Source organism: Bombus flavifrons, chromosome 6 (assembly GCF_040668555.2).
Source record: "Bombus flavifrons isolate JBK064 chromosome 6, iyBomFlav1_principal, whole genome shotgun sequence".
Classification (NCBI taxonomy): Eukaryota; Metazoa; Arthropoda; class Insecta; order Hymenoptera; family Apidae; genus Bombus; species Bombus flavifrons.
Window position 1 is genome coordinate 1,532,958 of NC_138447.1, and position 23,791 is coordinate 1,556,748.

The 23,791-nt window shown below is 40.1% G+C and overlaps 2 protein-coding genes across 8 annotated transcripts in view; both read left to right on the forward strand.

The window, feature by feature from the left end:
* The window catches only part of LOC138180598 (mucin-2), a 46,057-nt gene extending 34,679 nt beyond the window's left edge, over positions 1–11,378 (forward strand). For 2 of the 5 annotated variants that reach the window (XM_069114614.1, XM_069114616.1), the window contains 10 exons: positions 2,182–3,258; positions 4,562–4,735; positions 4,847–4,927; positions 5,125–5,304; positions 5,468–6,151; positions 6,246–6,314; positions 7,477–8,275; positions 8,413–8,624; positions 9,162–9,476; positions 9,767–11,359. In XM_069114614.1, the coding sequence (XP_068970715.1) occupies positions 2,182–3,258; positions 4,562–4,735; positions 4,847–4,927; positions 5,125–5,304; positions 5,468–6,151; positions 6,246–6,314; positions 7,477–8,275; positions 8,413–8,624; positions 9,162–9,476; positions 9,767–9,835 (3,660 nt within the window). In that variant the 3' untranslated portion in view covers positions 9,836–11,359. Of the gene's footprint in view, positions 1–15; positions 3,259–4,561; positions 4,736–4,846; positions 4,928–5,124; positions 5,305–5,467; positions 6,152–6,245; positions 6,315–7,476; positions 8,276–8,412; positions 8,625–9,161; positions 9,477–9,766 lie in introns of all 5 variants that reach the window. The other 3 variants (XM_069114617.1, XM_069114619.1, XM_069114618.1) reach the window with 3 other exon arrangements.
* An 11,311-nt stretch (positions 11,379–22,689) lies between these two features.
* Positions 22,690–23,791, forward strand: part of Ets98B (DNA-binding protein Ets98B) — a 58,321-nt gene continuing 57,219 nt past the window's right edge. For 2 of the 3 annotated variants that reach the window (XM_069114718.1, XM_069114719.1), the window contains exon 1: positions 22,692–23,588. In XM_069114718.1, coding sequence (XP_068970819.1) covers positions 23,553–23,588 — 36 coding nt within the window. In that variant the 5' untranslated portion in view covers positions 22,692–23,552. Of the gene's footprint in view, positions 23,589–23,791 lie in introns of all 3 variants that reach the window. The other variant, XM_069114717.1, reaches the window with a different exon arrangement.

Genomic DNA, 23,791 nt, shown 5'->3' on the forward strand with positions numbered 1-23,791 from the left:
ATGTCTGTCACCGAGTCAACTAGCACAGAGTCGTTTCTGCGGTCTACAGATGCAACGACGATGAACGTCGAAGGTGCGGAAGATGTTCAGACTTCCATGTCGGCAGATAACAATTCGACCAACCAGGAACTCGTGAGTTCTACCACGGATGCTTTTACGACTATTAGTTCTACATCCGAAGGTAGTAGTACCGAGTTCGAGGGTGATACGAGTTCCACCACTGTTAGTACGGCAACGCAGAGCACGACTGGCAATATCGATATTACGTCAAGAATAGACCTTTCGCAGAATACGATGGAGACGACTACCTTTTCGACAACTGTCACCAACACAGCGACAACGTTTGAAAATCTCGAGACTAATACCATACCGCTGTCTGATACTACTGCTACTCAGACAGCCGATATTAGCTCGACTGATGCTCTAACGACCGAAGCAGATTCGAGTAATATGATCGATATAGAGACAACTACGGCGATACCCACGTCCACTATTCGAACCAGGCTGATAGATCTCGCGCAAGATATTCTGTTTCGATTGCAAGCAACTATGTCTACGACCACAGTACTGAGTCAAGATTCGACGACGATGTTGTCTCCCACGACGGAAACATCGAACGTGATACGAGATTCGAGTAGCAATCGTAGTTTGGAGTCCCTGTCGCAATTGAGGGATGAAACGACGATCAATCAAGGAGAATCGGGAACAACTACTCCGTCGTCGGTTACAACGGAGCAATCGAGTTTAAGAACGATCGAAGAAGTAATTACCCAAAGCGCAGATTCAATTGCTGTTTCGTCACCAACAATGGTATTTACTCAGGAAGTCAACACGCAGGATGAAATAAATGCAATAACAACCACAACACCAGCAACAATAACATCTACAACAATCACACAAGACTTTCAGACAGTATCGAACACAGATTCGACCACTGTAGGCGATTCAAACGATTCTTCGACTTCCCCGTTAAATGTTGATGTAACTACTGTGTCGACGATCACTTCCACCGACGACACTTTACTAACAGAGTTAATGTCCATTGCCAAAACACTCTTTTCGGATGAGATAAACGATAATCAGGAAGAAATAGCCGGGCAAAATTCAAACGTCACATCTAGATTAGATAACTTAATGGAAAACGAGATATACCGACCGAGCTTGTCCAACGACGAACTCAGCACTACCCAAGTTGCAGAGACATCGTCTTTTTCCTTAAATACCATGTCAGAAAATGTAGAGTCTTCTACTATTCCGGTCGATCCCTCACAGAATGAGGTAGACTTTACTACAACCGTATCTTCTGAAAATCTGACAGATACACTGACAACAACCCCTCAGAGTAACATGCCCGATGACGAAGTAGAGAGCGTACAGACCGAAACCACACCAGTAGTGTTAGGACCCCTTGCCGAGATCATAGAATCGACGACCCCCTCGTTTAAGACAGAAATTGAGCCACGAGTCACTCTGTCGCTTAGCGGATCGTTCGATGCTGACACTGGCCTCAATACCACGACTCAGACACAGACAACCACCAGCACACAAAGTTCAGAAACGACAACCACATTCGCCATGAATTTCGAGCTAACCACTGACACGTTGGATTTGTTTTCGTCTAATCTGATCACAGCAACCAACCCTCACATAGTTTTCGAACAGGTTACAGAAAGTGTCACTGAACCTACAGGAGTCACCGTACCATTAACCAGTCTCACAACCGTAACATCACGGCTTATGACAGACATTGGCACTACTACTCAACCTGAAATAACTACCGTAGCTCCCGAAACTACCCCTTCCTCTGTAAATACGATCACTATGACACCCTCAATATCCTTCGAACAAACCACATTGGCATCTGCCGTAGAGTTTGTTGAACGTGTAAATGACGTAGAAGTGGAAACTAACCAAACAACAGAGTCCACGACTCAGTTGGCATCTTTGATCACCGAAAGCGCTGATAACGAAACCCCGGAACCCACCCCGTCATCGATTACAACCACTGCGCAGCAGGATTTTAACTCTGTTGACGATACGGGAGTCACTACTAACCAATTCTCGCTAACATCGACTACAATTCCCGTCATGGAAACCACTACTAATGCACCCAGCGAAAACGTCCCCCAAACGACCCCAAATCTTGAGAACAAATCTCCAACTATTGTTGCCCGTTTCCAGGATACGACATCAGCAACCGCCCAAGCGACGGCAGGTTCGGGAATCGGCCAAACGACCGAGATCACAACTCCTACGATCCCAGATACTTCGATCGTCTCATCAACGTCCTCAGAATTTCCCACTTCATCGTATCCCGACGTTCCCCTCATTACAACCACTTCATCTTCGGTCGAAACGACGACGACGACGATCACGACTGAGACAGCGACGTCGACGAGTACAGGACGCGTTCCTGACGGGGGGACATCGACACCTCAAACGACGAGAATGGACGTCGTCACCGTCACCCCTGTGACGGAAACTACTACGGTCAATATAGAAGAGAATCTCGTGTCTACCGAAGTTGGAACATCGACGACAACTGCTTCGTCGGAAAGTACAACTACAATGTCAGGAGGTACTACGAACGACTCCACGAATACAATTTCTGCTTCTACGGAAGCAACAACCGTGTCCATGCAAGCTACCCCTGGAACGACTGTGCGGACAGCTACTAGCCTTCCACCTAGGCCAGCTTCTCAGAGTTCCACGACGCCTTATTTAGGTCGCTTCGGCGGCAGCAGATTGACACCTGCCCCACGTTTCAGCCTAAGCTCGACTACCAGAGCTCCTCTACGAGACTACCTAGTGTACGGAATCTACCCGAACAAAACGATCGTGAGAAAGCGGCCAGAGGACAACCTGATCGATGCTAGAAACGTGGACAGCCCGTACGTGATATTCGGTATCTTCCCGGACGGCAGGCTGGTTCGAAAATACCCGAACGGAACGATAATACCGGATCCACCTAGGAACCCGGTCGAGGTTGTGTTCTCACTTAGCACTTCCACTACCACTAACAGGCCACCACCCAGACCGTATTATAACCAGGCTAACCAAGGCACTTACAATCAATATCGAGGCCCGGTGTACAATAGTAACGATAGACCTGTCGCTGAACCAATGAGAAACGTCCAAAGTCCCAGCATCGTTGATCTTGGCCTTACTGGTAACGCGATCGTCGGCCCCAATGGAGGTGGACCCGATAATACGGGGCCACTTGGTACCCCTGCTAGTGTCCCGAGCACCAACGAAATGGTATCTCTTATTCCACCTGTTCATCATCATCGATCGTTAGCCGTGCGTGCATCGCTCGAACTCGTACGAACATACGGTTTACTCCAAGTGAACCAGTCGTCTCTTTCTCATTTCGCGTGTTACTTTTGCCTCTGCTTAAAAAATTATTGTGTCATTGTTGCATAAAGTGTAAAAGGGTGAAATTTCTTTTTGGAAAAGTCTGACAACGTTTGAGTGTATGGATCAGGATGTAAATATTCGTAATTGTTTAGATATTTGGGGTTTTCTGTAAATATTTGAGATTCGATTTGTTGATTTATTTTATTTTTCATTTATATACATCTTTTCTTCGTTCTTTATGTCTTGTATTCATATACATGTGTGTATGTAAATTTTTTATGACAGGTTTTTTCGTTACTTATAATTAATGTCGTAATTTTTATGATAACAATGGCACAGAACACTTGCTTCTTGTTTAACGCTTTGGTTTTGTTAAAGTAGATTCTTTGGTAGTACTAATTTTCCAATTTCGCGTGGATTAATTGTATCTATTATCTCTCTTTTCAATTCTTTACGTTTCTTACTTCACGTTGTTTTAATTCGTTCTTTCGATTCGGTATCGTCGTAAAAAGAATTTATCCAATGCCTACTTCAACATGTTTTTTCATCCCACACAAAACTTTTTAATTTGTATAATAGGGAGTTGTATATAATTTCACTGTAAATTTGTGAATAATTATTTATATATGTCGCATGTTTGTTATTTTTATGCACCGCGCACTTTGAAACGCACTTTATGTTTAGTAAAGTTGAAGGTGCACTTTACATTGTCGATTACTTCAGTTCAGAAAATTGTAATATTTGAAATTTAAACTTTCCATGCGAAATATGGTATAGTAGGGAAAGAAAAAATGAGAAAAATGAAGAAAGAAATTAATAATTTTATGGTATTCGATAAACTCTTCGGAACAGGATTTGAAAAATATTTCATTTTCATTCATCGTTCATTCCCACCGATTACTTACCGAAGCCCGTACAATATAGCGAAATATTAATCGATCGTTTCTTATTTATTATTATCGCGTTACTAGATAAGCAGAGGAGAACCACTGCACTTTTATTATACGGATTTCTTCACCTTTGATAAAAAAAAAAAAAGAAAAAAAAAAAACGAAGTTCTGCTATGATTACAATTTTTCCTATTTATGAAATCGGAACGATCGATCGAAATTTCGCTATTAGAAGTTTCTCATGTATCGTTTTTGAGATGTAAGTTTGTTTTGAAAGGTTTAAAGAACGAAGGGTATGGTTTCGCATTGTTTAGAGCAATGCCCTGCTGAATACGCAAATGAGGACAGCGTCGGTGACGCCGATAGTAAGTACCGGTCGACCGCCGACCGATTCACAGGGCGGTCGTATCGTCCAGGATCGAGAGAGGGACGAGGCCACCAGGACGAAGGAGGCCGGAGGTCAACGCAGCTCCGTGTACATTGGACAGGTAAGAAAGCAAGAGAGACAGAACATGATTTACAACGATGCTGCGGCTGATTCTTTCAGCGCTGCAACATATCTCTGCAGCGAAAAAAAAGAGCAACGTCGAATGTTTCAGGACAAGTTCGTCAATTATTGGACCGATGGGGCTTCCACCTCTAACCCGCGCGTTCTCAGTGTGAATATAAATTCAGTAGCTGTAAGTTAAAGGAATAAGAGGAATTCAACGGTTTCTTATCTTCATCTTGCATATTTTATCGAAATATTATTCTTTGGGTGGTTTCGATTTGTTTGTAAAATATTTAAAATCTGCAAACCAAAGTTTACCATTATTCGTGAGATAATAATTTTGAATTTCTAAATTATATACATATCTATCTATATTATTTTCTTTAGACTGCTGCAAACGAAGGATCATCACCTTCTGTACCATCGTTTGAGAATCTCCTGAACAATCAACCAGGAGGTCGAGTCACAGCTCCGCCTGGATTCCCATGGAGGGATCCTTTGGACCAAATTTTTGGTATTACTACCTCCTCGCCGATAATAACAGCTTCAGTGTCATCAAACAGACTGGTTCGTATTCATTAAATTTTACCTTCGAATCACTGTTTTTCAGAATCAACTTACAATTACGTACTTCCTTGAAAAAGCATTATTTTTTCTATACTTCAATTATTTCATATTATTTATTATAGATATATTTCGTTGAAATTATATATATGGCTTTCGTTCCCAGGACGATTTGTCAGAACCAAATGGCCCAGCCTTAGCTCGTCCGATTAATCCATTTGTCGAAGTCTTTACTCCATTTTCTAATACGATTGGAGTTCCAAGAGGTAACATAGGATCCATTCCTCCTCCACCACCACCAACAACGCCTGTTGCATTTACAACTACACCTACAACTCCTGCACCTACTACTACTACTACTACCACCAGTACTACAATGGCACCAACGACAACTACTACTACCACTACAGTAGCACCAACAACTACTACTATGATGACACCAATAACAACTACTACTACGATGGCACCAACAACAACTACTACTATGATGACACCAACAACAACTACTACTACGATGGCACCAACAACGACTACTACTACGATGGCACCAACAACTACAACTATAAGGGCGCCGACTGTCACTATAACTACCACTACAAGTACAACAATGACCCCAACAACAGTGGCTGCAATGACGCCAACAACTACCACGATGGCAGCACCTATCATCACTTCAGAGCCTCCAACAATTGTTCAAAGGGTGATGATTGCGTCACAGGCAGGAGCTACTTCTGAAACAACAACTTCTTCTCAAATAAATTCACTTAATTTACCGAAAAATTTGTTGAATACGCGACAGCAGAATGCTTTCGGTACTACGTTCGATGATTTGGCCTTCCTGAATTCATTGGTAAGTAGATAAATTTTTATACGCATTCCTAATAACTATGCGAATTTTTATAAAATATTATGTATATTATATATATATATTTTTTTTTACATAGTTACAGAGTAATTCACGGAGTACCAGTCAGAAGACACTGACACAAGTGGAGCAACTCTTGGCAAATAAGGTAAGTAATGTGTACAATAAATTACATAGTATATAAAATATAAAAACGAAGTATTCAGTATATCCTAATAAATAAATCTCAATCGAAACAATATTACTATATCTCGACCTTGATCAAATGTGATACTACTGTATTTTATACACATAAATGAATAAATTGTTATGTTATGTTGTTATGTTATACTACATAGGACATCACGTTTTTTTAAAAATATGAAGTAGAAGAAATTTTAAAAACAAGATTCTTAGTAAACTTGTGATCTTCCTTGAAAACAAAATGCAATGATCGTTCGAGGGGAAAACCAAGGAACAAGTCGCGTCGCTAACGTTAAACGATCCTTTCACTCCTTTATATGACTGTGCAACGAATTGTGTTCTGTTTCTAATAAGATCGAGCTTCAGCTTCTAAGCTACATCACGTCGATTCTCTTTTTTCTCACTTCTAGAATAAACTTCTTTCTCGTGTTTCTACGCAACGTATAAATAAAATTGCAACGGTGGAAGTCGTACAAGACGAAAAATTCGATAGATCGCAAATTATCTTTAGTCACGCCCTTCTCGGAAAGACATAATGACGGATCTGCGACGATCGCAATCATATGATCGACCAGTCACGGTGAATGGACTGGAACGTCCTTGCCAGCGGCCTTCTCTATTCCTCGCAACAGCCGTTCAATATGTCATCTCTCGTTAACGTTGTCTGTCGACAGAACTTAATGCGTGCGTAGATGGCATTAATATAATAGCAATAAATAGCCCATTGGACGATAACGCTATTAGTACGTACATCGTTATCATATAATGAAATTAGTCCTCATTGTAGTGGGGAATAAAGAGAATATTTTTCCTGGAAATATTTGATTTGTAGAAGGTGTATTCGTAATATGACCGTATAAAAGTTCCGAATATTCCTGTAGATTTATGAAGTATAGGAAAGCGAAACTTTTTTTGTACGTGAAATTTGCTTTGATTCGATTGTGTTTTACGTTCTGATCAATGAATAAAATAAAACATACCATACATTCACGGGTATCCAGTTTTAAATATCTCATATGCATGTATATACACGTATATATGGTGTCCTAAAGAGAAGCATTATCAAATCTGCGCAGTGTAAAACGGAATTGTCATTTCCTAACTTTCTTTCTATATTTTATTTTCAGATTTTGGAACTGGCACTGAAAAATCCGGGACCGACTCGATCACCAAAAGCTATCAGTATCGAAAATGCTTCGCCAAATTCGATTTACAAGTCAGCAACGACATCTCGTTCTGAGCCAATAATAATCGATTTGTCTCCAGCGTCTACAGTTTCGACATCCACGCGGAAATCAGTAGAAACACGGCAACCAACCAGTCAGAGACCAGTAATTAGTAGTTTGACACCCGTGCAAGTGACTTGGAAACCAGTTACAACCACTAGTACCAGAAGAAGCGTGGAAATAAGCACGGCTTCTCCTTCGACCACGGCTAAAACGACTTTGATCAGCACCACTAAAGCTCCTGTAACTGTTAAAGCTAAACTAGCAACCACTCCTCGACCTAGAACAACCACTCAGGCGCCATTAGGCTTTGGTGGTCTTCTGTGGCAGGCTCTCCTCGGTGGAGGTTTATTCGGATCATCGACAACTCCGAAGCCCGTAAAAGCTAAACTTGTGCCAAAAACCACGCAAAAGTCGGTTAATATTATGCCGAAACCAATCCAAACCACGCAAAAGTTAGAAACGACAACAATTTCCTCTAGTGCGACTCTGAAAACTGTGGACATTTCGAAAATTCAAGTAAACAGTCCATATTCAATTGTACAGGAAAAGTCAGTGACCACGCCGTTTACAATCTCGACCACCGATAAACCATTGATTAATAATCCAAATCCGAGGTTGCCTGGCGTGGTGACGTCGACCTATTCTCCCGAAGAAGATGCAAAGTTCATAGTTGAGCTTCTGCGAGCTGTTGAACAGGGTAAGTCGTAAAACGATACTTGTAGATGTAGGGTAAATTACGGTAGGATATGATATATAAAATTGATTGAAATTCTGTAATGATAAGATCACGGAAACGATTGGTATCAGATGTGGCGTTACGTTTGTTTGTTACAGATAATAAAACTGGTTCGAAGAAAGTATCAGGATTAACTCAGGATGATCAATCCTTTTTAAGAGCGATTTTAAGCGGTCGAGCTTTAACAACAACGACTCCATCACCGACGGTAGAAGTCAGTAACGCCGCTTTGTTGGCGGCATTATTGAAAGCTCAAGGTATAGAACCACCAACTCCGGCCAATAATATTAGAGAGCAACTCCAGTTAGCCGTAAGTGTTGTCAATTAAATAGTTTGTAACGTACTGAAATCTTGGCAGCAATGTACTTAGCACATGTTGCAAATATACGATTCGTAGAATTTAGTTATTGATTTCAGATAACATTACTTTGATTAATCACGATAGTCTTTATATCAATTTACTTAGAACGACCATTTTTATCTGACTTAAGCTTACTCAATTAAATAACCTAAAGATAAAGAACTTTTGAAATAACTAAACTGATCTGGGAAACTTTAGGATAGTTGAACATCAATTTTTATGATTAAATTATATTATTCAAATTGTTTCTTACATAAAAAGTACGCAGGTATCCGGATACCCTGGAATTATATTCTTTTCTAATTGCAAAAATGCATAGAGTGTAATAACAGAAAGTTTAACGACACCAAACAATTTGATATAATTCTTACAAATTGGTCCAGTTAGACGCGAGCTCGGCGATAGTTAATCGAATGACAAGGGCGAAGCGCGAGGCAACAAAGAGCGGGGCGCGATGAAAGAAAATAATTGCTGGTCTTGTAACAGAGTCTCGGGCAGAGCGTCACCTCTGCTCCGACCGCGTCCCCTGCTAGCGAGTCTTCGACAATTACGACAAGGCCGGCATCTACTGCTGCAAGCCGACCAACGGATACCACGAAAAAGACGGTGACACCGAGACCAACCTCAGGACCAAGGATACGCACTACAACGTGGTCACCAAGCTCTACGTATCCACCACCTCTCTTCAGTTCTTTCTCCAATTACGGCACGCCGGGGCAGTCAACCGGTGATAATTCTGGAAATAGCGCATTATTTGGTGCTACCAGAGCATTCAGTCAATTTCTCGGTGCTGCGATAAGCGTAAGTTGTTCTTTTATTATCGTTATTCATTAACTTCCTCGCTGTTCGCGTTTTTCACGCTCGTTGGTGATAGATGATGAAGGAAACAGATGGCAACCAGCCCGACGCTCCTGTCACGTTACGTTCAATTACGTTTACCCAAACGTAGTTGAATTCTGTCGACTAGCGCACATAATTTAGAAAGATGAATTTGTTATCTATTACAGTTTTCGTCAGTCTTTTTTTTTTTTTTTAATAATACTCCTCAATTATAAGCTCGATGATATTCCTATTGATTCTTTATGTTTCAGGGAGCTGCGCAACAGTTGCAGTCACTGGTCAGAAATGGTACTAGAATCGTGTCCGAAGTGGTAGGGTAAAGCTTACGAAAAGGAAAGAAATTTAATATAATCTATAAAATAAAATTAATTCGCTCATGTGAAAATTTAGAATGATGCAAATGTGATAATTTAGACCGATCTACTTTGAGATACTTTTGCTTCGAGGGATGCTGTGATAGCAGTACCTCCGATAAGCATGTATTTACTGTCAATTTATTTACAGGTCTCTTTAAAAGATATCATCGGTAGATTAAATGTTTACCTGATGTTGGGATGAAATTTGTCAAATTCTGCTCTGTTATTTGTAATTGCATTACTTGTAATAGTTGTAGGTTGATTACATACTTTAATTTAATCGATCTAGCTAATAGCGAGCATGACATTTTAACTGTGACTTAATTCTTAAAACACGGAGGTTCCTTAACGACCGTTATCGAAATTTCTTGCTTTATCGCGTGTCAAAATTTTTCTTATCCTGCATCGTTTCGTTTCTCGGAAATTTGCTTATACGCTACAATTTGAATGCCTCTAATGACAAACAATGATATCTATTCCGTGTTTTAAGCATCAGAAGTACCTCTTAGCAGAGAGGTCCGACATCGAAGACGAAATCAATACAAAGTCTCGAGCGATGTGAGTCGCGATGGGATCGATCAGTTCCACGCCTTGCAAACGTTTCTCGGGGTAGGGCCGAACGACGCGACAGGGCCCTTTCTCTCTCTATCTCTCTCTTGACGGAGCCGTACCTCTTTGAAACATTTGTAACGTTCGTCGCAATTAAGGTAATTAATTGGAGGCGACGCGCCTCGTCACGATTTGCGAGACAGTGACGATTCGCGGCGTTTTACGTGTGAGACGCGGATCGATTTGCAGGGCCCACCCACAAAGATCGACTTAACCACGACCTTGTCGACGATGCTGCATAAGAAGAAGGTGGTAACTTAAACGTATATCTTTGAATGAGAGCGAGCATGAGAAAGAGTGTGTGCACGTGTGTGTATGTATATAAAAGAAATAAAATGTTTGAGAGAGAGAAAGAAAAAGAGAATATAAGAGAATAAGACAAGGGTATACAGAGAAGCGTGAAGGGAGCATTGTGTGTACGGTTCGCGAGCACCTTTCGCCGCTGGTGCGTCGCGTTCCTTTTCTCTTTTTTATATAATAAAGCTAGAAGCGTATGCACGGTGCACGATCCTTGGGTCTTGTTTGACTTTCGTTCGTACGTATGGTAGCTCAATGATAATGGTAGCGCTTAGTAATAAGCTTGGTTACTTAACTACCGCGTTAAGGGTTGAAACGTTGACGGGTATTTTCCTATTGGACATTTAGCGGCATTGCGTATTCCACGTAGCAAACGACGTTGTTATATTAATTTTTATCGCGCGATATTCCGTCGATCGGTCGTAGCAGTTCGATGGAATTCCAATTTTCCTGAGATCCGTCTCCTTTATTTCCCGGCTTAACTGTATTAGTTAATCGTAGGACTCACGAAGCCTTGTTTGTAAATGGATAATATAATAATAAAAATGTTTCGGGAAACGAACGTATCCTTTTTTCCAGTCCAGTATTGTACCTTTCTTCTGAATAATTTATAAGGTTTAATTTATAGGGAATAAGCTTTCGTTCTTTGCTTTGTGTATAAAGATATATAAAAGTTTATAAGTAGATAGAAATTATAGAGATATGTATTACTTAACCCCTTCACAGTGTAATGAAACGAACGAGAAACGAGGAATTTGGGAAGAACGATTTAAAGAATAATCTTTTTTAGTAGATCTTTTGTATTTCTGATGGCAGATATAAATAGAACGTACTTTCTGATTTTCCTAGTCAATAAATTTTAACAATCATGCTACGTATACATCGAAGATATAAAATATGTAGTAATATACTATTTTTAACTGTTTGTTCAGGTATCTCTCATACTAAACTAATACAAGTTCCTTATAAATGCACGATTGGGAACTTAATCACTAAACAACTATTATATATATATATTATATATATATTATTATATATACTATATATATAATTATAATATATAACAATAATTATAATATAATATATATATTTTAATATATATTTATTATAATATAATATATATATAACAATAATTATAATATAATATATATATATATATATACATATATATATATATATACATGCTATTGCTTTTATCCATAAAAGTTTATGACGCGCATTCGCCGCCATTTTTTCTTACCATGGCCGTTTTATTCGTGTCACCGTAGAACAGGACGGAAATTGTTATTCAAGATAATTCCAGATACAACGTCCGTCATCGTACCATAATAATCAGAGTGTGAAGATAAACTTGTTTCACTAGCATGATTAGCATGACACATGATTTCAACTATTGTCAACAACGATACAACTAACTTAAAATTGGATCAAAGTAGTTTGCAGGATATCCCTTTTTCATAAGAAAGATAAAGAAAAAAGCGAAAGTAAAAAAAAAGACGAAAAAGAGACGAAAACGAAAGGGACTGTAGCTTTTCTTTCTTTTTTCCTGCGCTTCGTATTCCCTTTCTTCGGCAAGAACAACGTCGAGGGTCGGTCTGGAATATTAATCACACGCTATGACGTATTTAACAGTCATTAGGGACAGCTGACTAGATAGGATGCAAAGTATGAAGAAGTAGAAAGTGACAGGAACCTTCCTCTCCTACTGACAGAAACAATAAATAATCCTTTCAGGTCATACAATATAATTACCAAGTATTTATGAGAACAGTTCGTTTTATGCCGTTGTATATACGCCTGAATCGGAGTTGCATATACACCGTAAATATGTAAAATAAAGTAAATAGAATAACGGAACAATCTTTTTATTTATAAAAGTTGTTCATTTTACTCTGTTGCATAGGCAGAGCACGAGGTAAAGTAAATAGAATAAAGCAAATAAAATAATGGATTAATTCGAGGCACGTTGTTTTTCTTTCTTCAAAAGATGAATCATAGAGGTCTTCGCGCACATTTTTTTTATTGTTCGACCTGTTTCGCTCGATCCATGTTGCATTCGTTATAATTTTACTATATGCAGACATTCTTCGTTCATCGTCATGAATATATATACATACTCAGAAAGCAATTATCGAAATCGCTCGCGATTTAATCGTTAAATTGACGGGCTAGATCGAAAAACTTTTTACTTTTTCTTTTCGACGATGATTCTCATTTTTTCTACAAATCGATCGCTTTCGGGTGATAATATGTAAAACTATTATAACGACTACAAAGAGATATCATTCAGTTTTATGGAGAAATTCCTTGATATAGTAGTCACTTGCAATAATAATGATGATTCGAAACGTAGAATAAACTGTGGGTGTGCAGAAGAAGCGAAATGTTTTTATGTGTGTAACTGGAACGAAAGTGTAATTAGTTTTAAATATATAGGGATTTAACTGTAATAATTAACAGACTTTAAACGCGGTGCATCCTTTCTTACTTGTACCATTTGGCGTTCATAACGTACGATGTTGCATTCCAAGATAAATGTGGTATTCGTATAACGTTACTATCGTTATACAGTTAAGTTTCGCTCGTAAGTGCTTGATTGTTTGATGCGAATCGAATAATATATACTACATTTAACTACATCAATGACGTTTAGTATTTACAAAGTATCGTATTTGATAATCTGATTCTCTGTGGCACTATCGTTCTGTGTTTTATGGCACATTCTGCAATATTCAGTGACATAAATTTCATCAAAATCGATTGTTTCATTTCAGTATTATTCCTTAAAGGCAAGGTAAATTTTATAATAAAAGTCGTATAATTAGTTTTCCACAGAAACCATGTGAAGAATTCAAGATAACGAAAGAGTAGTGTATCTTAATTGAAGGTGCCTATTAAATATATAATCAGCGATCATTTGATAAAACTGCTACTGAAAATGCTAAATAAACTATTCCAAGTTGAATAAAGAATAATTACCAGAGGAATATACTAGCCAGGAAAATATTATTACAATAATGTATTACATCGTTAGTACTTGAAGAACGAACTACGATAATTAAATATCATATTTGAGCAGCGGAATAATCCGTTCGTTAACAAAGAAACCTTTCATCCTATGCATACGACGACGATGCCTCTGCCTTAAACGAAACTATAAATCAACATAAATAAAAATTCATTATTTACTACTTTTCATATCTTTTTCTTTTTGGAACGTTCCTAATGATCGAAACAAGAATGCGTCTACCACTTTCGATATCGAACTACTGTTTATACTTCACCATCACCATTACTACCATGGCCCACGAGCAATAGCGTTCACCGTGGCTTAATGGTGGAAGCGCGAACCATGCTCGAGGATAAAAGGCAGAACGTGGTAAACCTATGTGCAGGTTTCACCGGCAGGCTTGCCACGAAAATCCCTGAAACGGAATTTCGCGCCGATAAATAACAAGAGAGCTCACCGACAATACCGGCTCGAATCGTTTGGTACCACATGCCACTTGGTACTCGGCAATTTAAATAAATTAACGGAGAGCAAGCGTATCCAGGCCCGGTTTGCCTATATGGTGGAGGTGAAGCAACAGCAGTAACAACAGCAGAAGAAGAAGAAACCGAAGGAGGAGGAGGAATATAAGAAGAACAAGAAGAAGTTGACGATGAAAGAGGAGGAAGCGTGTGCGTACGCACCGAACGATTGTAAGAGTGGAACACCCACGCGTGCTCGCGATGCCTTCGCGAATTCTTTTTTCTTTCTCTCGCGGATAATTACAGCTAATGGCAGTCATTGAGAATGCGAGATGCGTACCGATCTGCGTACGTGTACTGGTCGACGATGCTGCTCGAGAACTCGACGATAACGTTTTAAGTTCCTTGCAGGCTTCTTCGATATTTAATTTATTGGTTGAATTGCTAAGTAGACGCGGCATTATCGAGGCTGGCTCACTTCCACGATCGACGACGGGCGAGATAGGATCGATCGACGAGCGCACCGTACGGAAGATTCACGGAAGATGAAGAGGTACTGCTCTGCACGGGGATTTTCCGACGTCTCGACCAAAAGATTTATTTTCGTCAGGTTCTCATTTCTTCTCTTTTCTTTACAGATTGTGCCGCGGCTTGTTGTTGCTGCAGCGCGTGCTTGCTACGCCGATCGTTCTGTGTCGTACACGTTGCTCCTCGCGAACCGATAGCCGCACTGTTTGCAACGTATTTGTTCTCTTCGTTAAAGGGTGGATCGTAACAGGGTGTGGGAGAGGGATAATTTATAGGAATATCGCGGTTCGAATGATTCATTTGCGTTGGGAGAAAAGGCCGAATAGTGGATAAGTATTAATCGGTTGCTTAATAATGGTATAATGGAATGTTATCGATTTGATGAAAGGTTCTCCTTTTTGGTTGGTTTAAAATTTACTTCGAATTCCTCTTCGAAGTTCCTCCTTTTTTCTCTTTTTGTAACGTATATTTATATAAACATCTACCACCTTTCTATACTCTTGTAAGGTGATGCAATTTTACTTCGACAGCGATCAACCGTACCTTGTAACAAGGCATAGTTTTACGTCAGCGGTTGCAAATGTGTTAAGTACCCTCATGAACATTCGATATCTCAACAAAGTTGATCATTTTCGTACAAAGCACACACATCCTTTTACAAACAACGCCAGTCTAATTAAGCTCCCAAACATTAATTTTCGTCACCATGATCCGGTTACGAACAGACACCTTATCAAGGCTGGAAGTTTCACGGTTACTCAAACCTCCGTATCATCGATTGAACAACGATCTCAAGGGATAAAGTAACAAACCGGAGCGACTGCTAATCAAGCCGCGAAGAGCAAAATCGTCCATCAACGGACAAGAACGATTTATCGTTTCATTGATCGGTGGGGAGATTTTCACGAAAGTTCGCGATCGGTGTAGCGTATACGAGAGACGATCGAGCAGAGGCCGTGTAATTGCGATTCGATTCTCCATGTGTGCGCAATCGAGCCGCGCATTGTAGCGATTGCGACACCGATCTATCGTGGGAATGCGCGGGAACAGCGCGGTTATTTCTTTTTAACCAACGATTCCAGAGATGACAGGTTGTGACTCAGCTCTCCACGTGTATTGCTACACATTTTCTATGATTCAGTACGAAAAGGATTCGGTGCGCACATCGAACCGCAAATTGGTTCGCCGATCTGTCCAATCGCCGGATAATTAAAGACGTCCTTGCTCGTATATATTTATCGTCTCTCGCAGCCGAGATCAATCGCTATAATCCTATACGAATAGAAAGTTTGGAATCGTGAATATAACAATAGAGGAGATTTCATCTCTGTCGTTTCGAAATGCATTACCCTACGTTTGACTTAAAATTATTATAACGTATCTAACAAATCGAGTAATAATAATTGGAATCGTCTCTTCCTGCTTTTTTTTTTTTTTTTTCAAGCATACAAGGAATCGAATACCAATAGGAGCGACCGGAAATCTCTTGGCTCGAGGGAGGTATTCCAAAGAAACGGCCGCCAAACGGTAGATGAAGCAGGAAATTAGCATCATGTGGGCATTTGGAAAACGAGTCAATCGAGGTAGCAGCGCGCATAACTCGGGGTCCGCAAGCTCGAAGCCAACGGCATCGCATTCTCCCCTTGGTTCGTGTTTTACCGAAAGGCGAGAAAGAGGAGCAAAGAAGAGAGGGGCGAAGAAGGTGGCGAAGAAAGACGGCGGCGACGAGGGGAATAGAGGGAATCACGGTGGGAGTAATGCAGGAGCAAAAGGCAGAAAACACCGGTAGGCAGTTTTGTAGCTGTTTTTATCAGCTTCTGGGCATCGGGGGTTCAGGCCCGACGATGCCAGGACGCATCTTGGGGGGTTCGTGTGGGAACGTACGTCTCTTTAGCGTACTACCTCTCCTCCTCCCTCCGAACTCTGTTCCCTTTTATCCTCGTTCGTTCTCGCGCGGTCCTTTTCTCGCACGGCTCGACGGGTCGAGCTTCCCTGCTTGGCTTTCCTTTTTCCTCTGTTCGCTAGCTCGGCGACTTGTTTCTCTCCCGTTCGTCTTGCCCACCCTCTCGACCGCCCTCCACCTCGTCCCGCTTCTTCAGCCTCCTCTTCATCGTACGGCTGCCTCGGGTACCAAGGGTTATCGAGGTCACCCTCCACGGTGCACTCGGCTACGTGGTGTGCCCTATATTTACGCACGGTAAGAGCACCCTGAAGAGGAGGTGGTCGCCCCTCTCTCTATCTTCTTCTTCTTTCGTTCAATGTTTCTTCTCCGCCTTCGTCTTCTTCGCCGTTTTCTTCTTCTTCTCGTTCTTCTTTTTCTCACGTTGCCATTGTCTCTTTCTCTCTTTCTTCCTCTCTTGTCCCCTTTCTTCCCCCTCCCTCAGTCCCTCCTCTTCTTCTGCTTCTTACAGTACTCCTGTCTTTTTTCTCCACCCCCTACTCAGGTTTCTCTTCAATAAGCGCCGATCGCTTTAAGATCGACTCACAACAATCATTTCAATGCTTCGTTTCGTTCGGCTTGATCGAGTTATCGTGTCTTCGGAAAATTTACAGGCGTGAAACATCATTCTGGTGAAAGATTACGCACAGTAGATTATTAAAAGAGGGCAGAGTACAATCGGGGTGTAATAGGACTGGGATGTTTGTAAGTCCATTACTGTCACATTAACTTTTAGCCCAGAATTGCATGAGACATAACGTTTAGCTTTCGTATGAATACGATAAATCACTGATAAATTTAATGTTAATGCAATAACACGAAGATTAAGGCGCACTGTTTCTTATGCTTCGTTCTCTAACACCGAATGCTCATTAAGAAACTTATGACTCGAGGAGCTATGCGCGAACACCGATGACTCATGTGCGGATAGACATGCCATAACACCCTATGTTGTTACATTGCCAACGAACCGTGATGCAGTTCTTTACTAAATTACTAAAAGCCGTTCGCTAAACACGAATATTGCGTTTATTTCATTTTTTACTCCCTTGTTAGAAAGTAATCCAGTCTTGCAGAATTGATCCATTCTACCGAGGATAATCATTTGATTTCTGTTAAGATCTATTATAATAATCTATTAAGATCAAGAGGTATTTCTTAAAACTGGAATCGATTAATTTGGCTTCCAAACGGAAGAACTCATTAATAACGCAAGTATATAGGGTAAATCATTGATAAATCTAAAAAGAAAAGGTATTTATTGGTATTAATGAGAATTCTTAGCAGCATTTTCGTTAATAAAATAACCACATGAGGTGGAACATAAAATTAAAGTGCATGTAGACTACTTCCATCCAGAAAGGAACACAGTCACGGTAGTCTAATATCGCGTCATCTTATAAATTAAGGTGATCGCTAAAAAGCCGCAGAGCTTAATTTGTATGATAAAACGTATATCGATAGAAAGGACGCATATTCTGAAAGGTTGCAACAGTACCTTCGAAAGGTTACGATACGAATTGCAATGCCGCGTGTCGTAACCTTTCGCGAACCGCATCGTACGCCGCAAATATGTCAGATAATGGCTGGTATTATCTGTTGAGTTGTAATTACCTCGCCCTGGCTTTCACGCCCGTTCGATACACGATTTTTCGATCTGCGTCCTGTCGTTGGTGATTTTATCTAGCGAAAGCTGGCCGACTCGTTTCGCCATGAATCTGCGTCATCAGGTGCAGGTGCGAAACTAATAACTTTCGATGGCGTTTGGCGTCATCGTAGCCACGTTTCACCTCATTCCATGGCGTGAAACATTTCCATGGAATGGTTTTTCGTTCGGTTTAAAGCGTACGCCGGGTTGCTCACCTCGGTTAAGGAACAGTCGTGCTAGGAACACGTAAACGTCTAATGAACCACGCGAAACGCGAATCTGCTGGGCGTAACAAGCGACTGGTTTGTTAATTAGCTGCTTAAGAGAAACTAGACGTGGCGATCATTGCAATACTATCTAGATGAATGGTTGTTAAGCGCGCCGTCGGCTATTAACTCGCCTGAAAAAGAAGATATAACGCTTACTTAGTCCCGGTGAAAGGGAATGGTCTTTTCTGCTAGACGATTACAGGTGTTGGTAAAAACCCACGCAGTCGATTGTGAGATGGTTATTTTACCAAATCGTAATAGAACTTTTCTTGATATTTGAAAAGTACAAATTTCAATTCTGTTAAATATCATGTAAGTACTATCGACTATCCATGTGACACAGAAGATGTCATCCAAAGAAATAATTGTAAAGATTTTTATAGATTCTAAGATTTGAATAGATCGGAAATATTCTTTACGATTAAACAATAGCCACAATTTTTGAAGGTATCGGTATACGGGTGTGTACGGGGCCTAAAGATGCTACGGAGACCTCATGCAAGATACCACAGGGTGGTCGCAATACGCGAACGTTACGAAGATGCAGGACGATGAAAAATCTCTGGTATCTCAAGCCAAGATCCCTCGAACAATGGGATATCTTCGGGACCGACTCGGTTACGGTGGACAATTATTGCTCGATTGCCGGAAGATAATGTTTCATCGTGGATGAAATAATGATTTTCTTTCGGCCGGACGAAAACATGTGAAAATTCCACGATAATGGCGGCCGTAAATTATTTCTGTCCTCGGTTACCGATGGCATCACGATAATTGGATACCGAGATTCTAGCAGATGACCGGAGCACGATAAATTTTGAAGAAAGGAAAAGTGATCTGGTTCACTTTCCTCTCGAGCCTCGCCGCGCCTGAGATACGATAATGTCTCGCCGTTTTGTTTTATGGCTTGCTCCGAACTTTAATCGAATGGTTACAGGTTAATGTATCGGTAAGTTGGTTTAAACGGTTTCTTGATTACTAAGGCGTTTATCATTTTCGTTTAATGAAGCGTGGAGAGGGATAGGATTTGTTCCTTTCAATTTTTTATTCGAGTCATTTGAAAAATACAGATTAACTATCTTCAAATATTTTTATTTTTATTTTACTTAATATTTTTATTTTACTACTTTTGTTTTGATCTTCGATCGAAGAAGATATATATAACGACGAAACCACTTCCGTTTCTTCGATTTTTCTAAGTCTGTACGCTTTCTAGCCTGATTCGTCCATTTCCAAAAAGAGAAGAAGAAATGTACTGAATGTCAACTTATACCGCATATCCGCCACAAATGTCGCAGATTGCGAATAGGGCGTACGTGCCCTTGTACTTGAGCAGTCGCATACGAGCTGCAGTTCTTTCCTTCCCGACATAAATCCTCTTCGTTTTTTCTTTTCTCATGCTTTCTCACAGCTGAACGACGTTAACGCGGCGAACACCGACGTCACTACCAGTCGACCGCTTTTATTTTCTACTCGCTTCTGCCATTCTCACACGATCCTCTCCTGCGAAACAGACTGCACAAAACAGACCGCGAGACGACCGAGACTGTTTTCACTGAAGCAAGTTCCCCCGATTTCCGTCCCAATGACGCAATTCTGCTTATCCAATCAAATCGACGATAAAACAATAATAAGTAAGATGATCTCCCATTAAAGTAATTTAGCCTTTTTAATCTTGCTATCTTAACGTATTAAAGATCGACGATAGTACTTTACGTTAACGTAACATCTCATTTATAACTTTTTTAATCAATCTACATTAGCAAGGGATTGATTCAAATGTGGTGGGAACAAAAAGGAATCGTTAAATTATACGAAATGCCCTAGAGAAAAGCGTATCTGCGCGTGATAATTTGCATCAATGAACGTAAGTCGATTTTTTCAAATGCAAACGAATTAATTTCCCAGCCGGATACAGACTTTCACAATGGGGAAAGACTGATTCGAGCACAGTCACGTAAACTACGTACTTGAGTGGTAGACCTGATCGTTAGCCCGTGAACGGTTTTACAATAACGCTCAAAGTGTTTTTATTGGGTAGTAAGAGCCATTGAAATCGATAGATCAATAGAGCGGTAAAATTTATCATCACGCTTTGTACGTATCTCGTATATTTGCATAAGAATTTTTTGCCTGCTCAAAACAGAATCTCGTGAAACAAAAATTTGGATCAACGGCTACCACCCTGTTCTCTTGTAATCGTTTAAAAATAATCATCTTCTTATAATCTATTTCCGTAATGTCATAATTAGGTAGCTGGAATTTTATATATTTAATCAAAATAATGTTAATTAATTGGAATATTTAATAACTCAAGTGTATAAATCCAAGCAAACGATCCATATAATATTAAACACAATCGATTGTGATTCATTGGATAAAACGTTAGAAAGTCAGTGATGTAAAGGTAAGACAGTCGAAAGAAGAAAATTAAGAGGAGAAAAAGAGAGAAACGAATGCTACCTACCTTTCTTGAAAGACACACGTAATCGTTCGATTTCTCGTGCGAGCTTAGTTCATTCGATGCTTTTTTAAAAGGAGAATTTAGGAACAAATTTACATATATGACGCACGTAGATACAAAAACCAATAGTGATCGTTGCCACATGATTGATCATTTCCTCTAATCAGAATTACATTATGAACGATATAATTAAAAGTTAATTTGTACTTTCAAAGTTAGCAAAGTTAAGTTAATCATTTTTTTCTTCTTTCTTTTCCCGTGGATAAAAGCGTTACGGTAATTTGCGATTTCCGTTACTTTTTTTAGTAAACCGATTTATCTCATTCTTACGTTCGCGCTAAAAGTTTTCTTCCGATCAGATTACTCGACGACCGCATGATCTATAATGCGCGCTAGCACGCGTCTTTGCTAGTGTGCCACGAAACATTTGAAGAATCCTGAGCATTTCGTCTTTTGTAGAATCGTACGTATTGTAGAATAGTAGAAACGACCATGATGCTTAAATATTTTGCAAAATTATTTTTCACAAGATTCAAAGCGTTTCAAATCGGTTCTCTCTTTTGAGGTCTCGTAAAGTATGGTATAAATGAGCAAATTGTAATTTTCATCAAAGAAAGCATCGCAAATAAAGAATAAAGTTTCCTGAATGCAGTGGTTTTTGTCGTAGAGCACGGGTGCAACTGATTATCTCTATGCATTTTTACCATTGTGTACTATTGTACATATTCGTTAAATCTACTGTGGTCCTCGAATTAATTTCTTGTCTCATCATAGATTATATTTCCATTTTCCAAATAATCCCTTTTGTTCCTTATAATCGAATCACCGTTTTTTTTTTTTTAAAACATCTTCCCATTATCTTTAGCATTTACATGATCGAGCATAAGCAATTAGTAATTTCCGGCTTTTTATTGATAGTTTGATCTTTGTAAAGTTTTACAAATGTCTGGACTGGAATCCGTTTCACAATCCTCCAACGGCGCCATCGTCCTGCACCGCCATAAGTCAGAAAGGGCTATTGTGTCCACTTTTCCTCCATAAAGCGTGTCGCGGATCTAATCGCTGACTAATCGCCCACGCAAATACCTGCGTGCTCTCGCGCGAATCGTTAGAGTGCGTTTCCAAGGAGCCCGCTACGCGTGTACCGGGATATTTACTGTCGGATCAAGGCTAGTAGCGGATTCTACTCTAGCGTCCCGTGCGAAAAGAATGGCATAACAAAAGTTTTCATCGGTTATTTTCGCCCTTTATGATACTATTTTTGTTCATATTTCTCTTTTTCTTCATATGTCCTATGTTTTCCTATCGTAATGTCCACGTTAACATGTAATACGTCATAACATTTTGTTTCGATGCTTGTAATTGTCTAAGTATAACTCTATTTAAACTATCTATTTGTTGGAATGAAGTCTTAATGTTTATTTTAAAAGATTGGTCTCTTTTTTATTTCATAAATTATTACAATTAATAATTATTAATTGTTAAGAAATTACGGTTGTAGAATCATCGGTAAAAACGGAGAGAATACTGCGCATGCGCAGGAATCTTTAGTAGGTCGTGTCGACGGCTTGAACGAACTCGTCCCGCGCCGTTCGTTCAGACCAGTCATACCAAAGGTGACTCGAGATATGCCACGCGTATAAATCGCTATAATCGACTGAACAAGTACCTTCGCCTACCTCGAATTCGTGTAATTGTCGTATAACATAAGTGTAATTTGAAGAAATTTGAAAATCAAGTGATATGTGAGTTGACAGAACCTCAAAAACACGTGAATATGTCAAGTGAATGTACCGTACTCGCTACTTTCTCGAGGTTATCACGTTGAAATTGGCGGTTGGACGGAAGGGGTGAGATATAAGAAAGGAAGAGGAAGCTTCTAAAGATAATCGTTCAAGTGACCCAGAGGAATAGATCGGTTCCGCAGAGGGTGCCAGTACGTAAGGATTGTCGGAAGTTTTGCGAGGAAGGCGCGCGAGAGAGGCGCGCGCACGATAGTAGGTCGAGTCGTGTTCGATGAAACTCGGCTAGGCTCGGCTAAGTTCGATACGCTCGAATTCGAAGTTCGTTCGCGGCGACCGCGCGTTCGCTGTTCGGTCAGTCAGTCAGTCGCACGCGGCAAACGAAGTCCTCAAGAAGTGGAGGAGGTTAGTAAACGCGCGAGGAAACATAGCGAACGAGACATAACAGAGAAAGAGACAGAGACTGAACAAGGTGAAGAAAAGAAACGATAAGTGAGTCGAAGAAAACAAAACATTGGGTGAGAAGGCGATACAGCGAATCTTACATAGCGCGTTACATTCACGTGAAGACTGGAGCTACTCTAGCGAGTGAGTCGATCTCTCTGTTCGATTCGAGAGATCGACTGCTACCCTTCGAGGCAGCGTCAATAGGCAGACGGAGAAAAAATCGTCAAAAGTGTAATAGCACAAAGAGTATCACCGACGAATACGACGATGGTATACAGTGGTGGCTTCGACATGGTGGAGACGGTGAGCTATTTGTTTTTGTTTACTTGCTGCGAGCTATAAAATGTGGATAGATACGTTCAATAACAGTTTGAGCGTGTGTATATTGCGTTTGAATAGCTATTTCAAATCGAATAAATCTTAATTATATAATTGCTTCCTGTTATTTATCTAACTTTTTGAGGAATGTAGAATTGTATTTCATTTATAAGATATTTCTTGGGTTA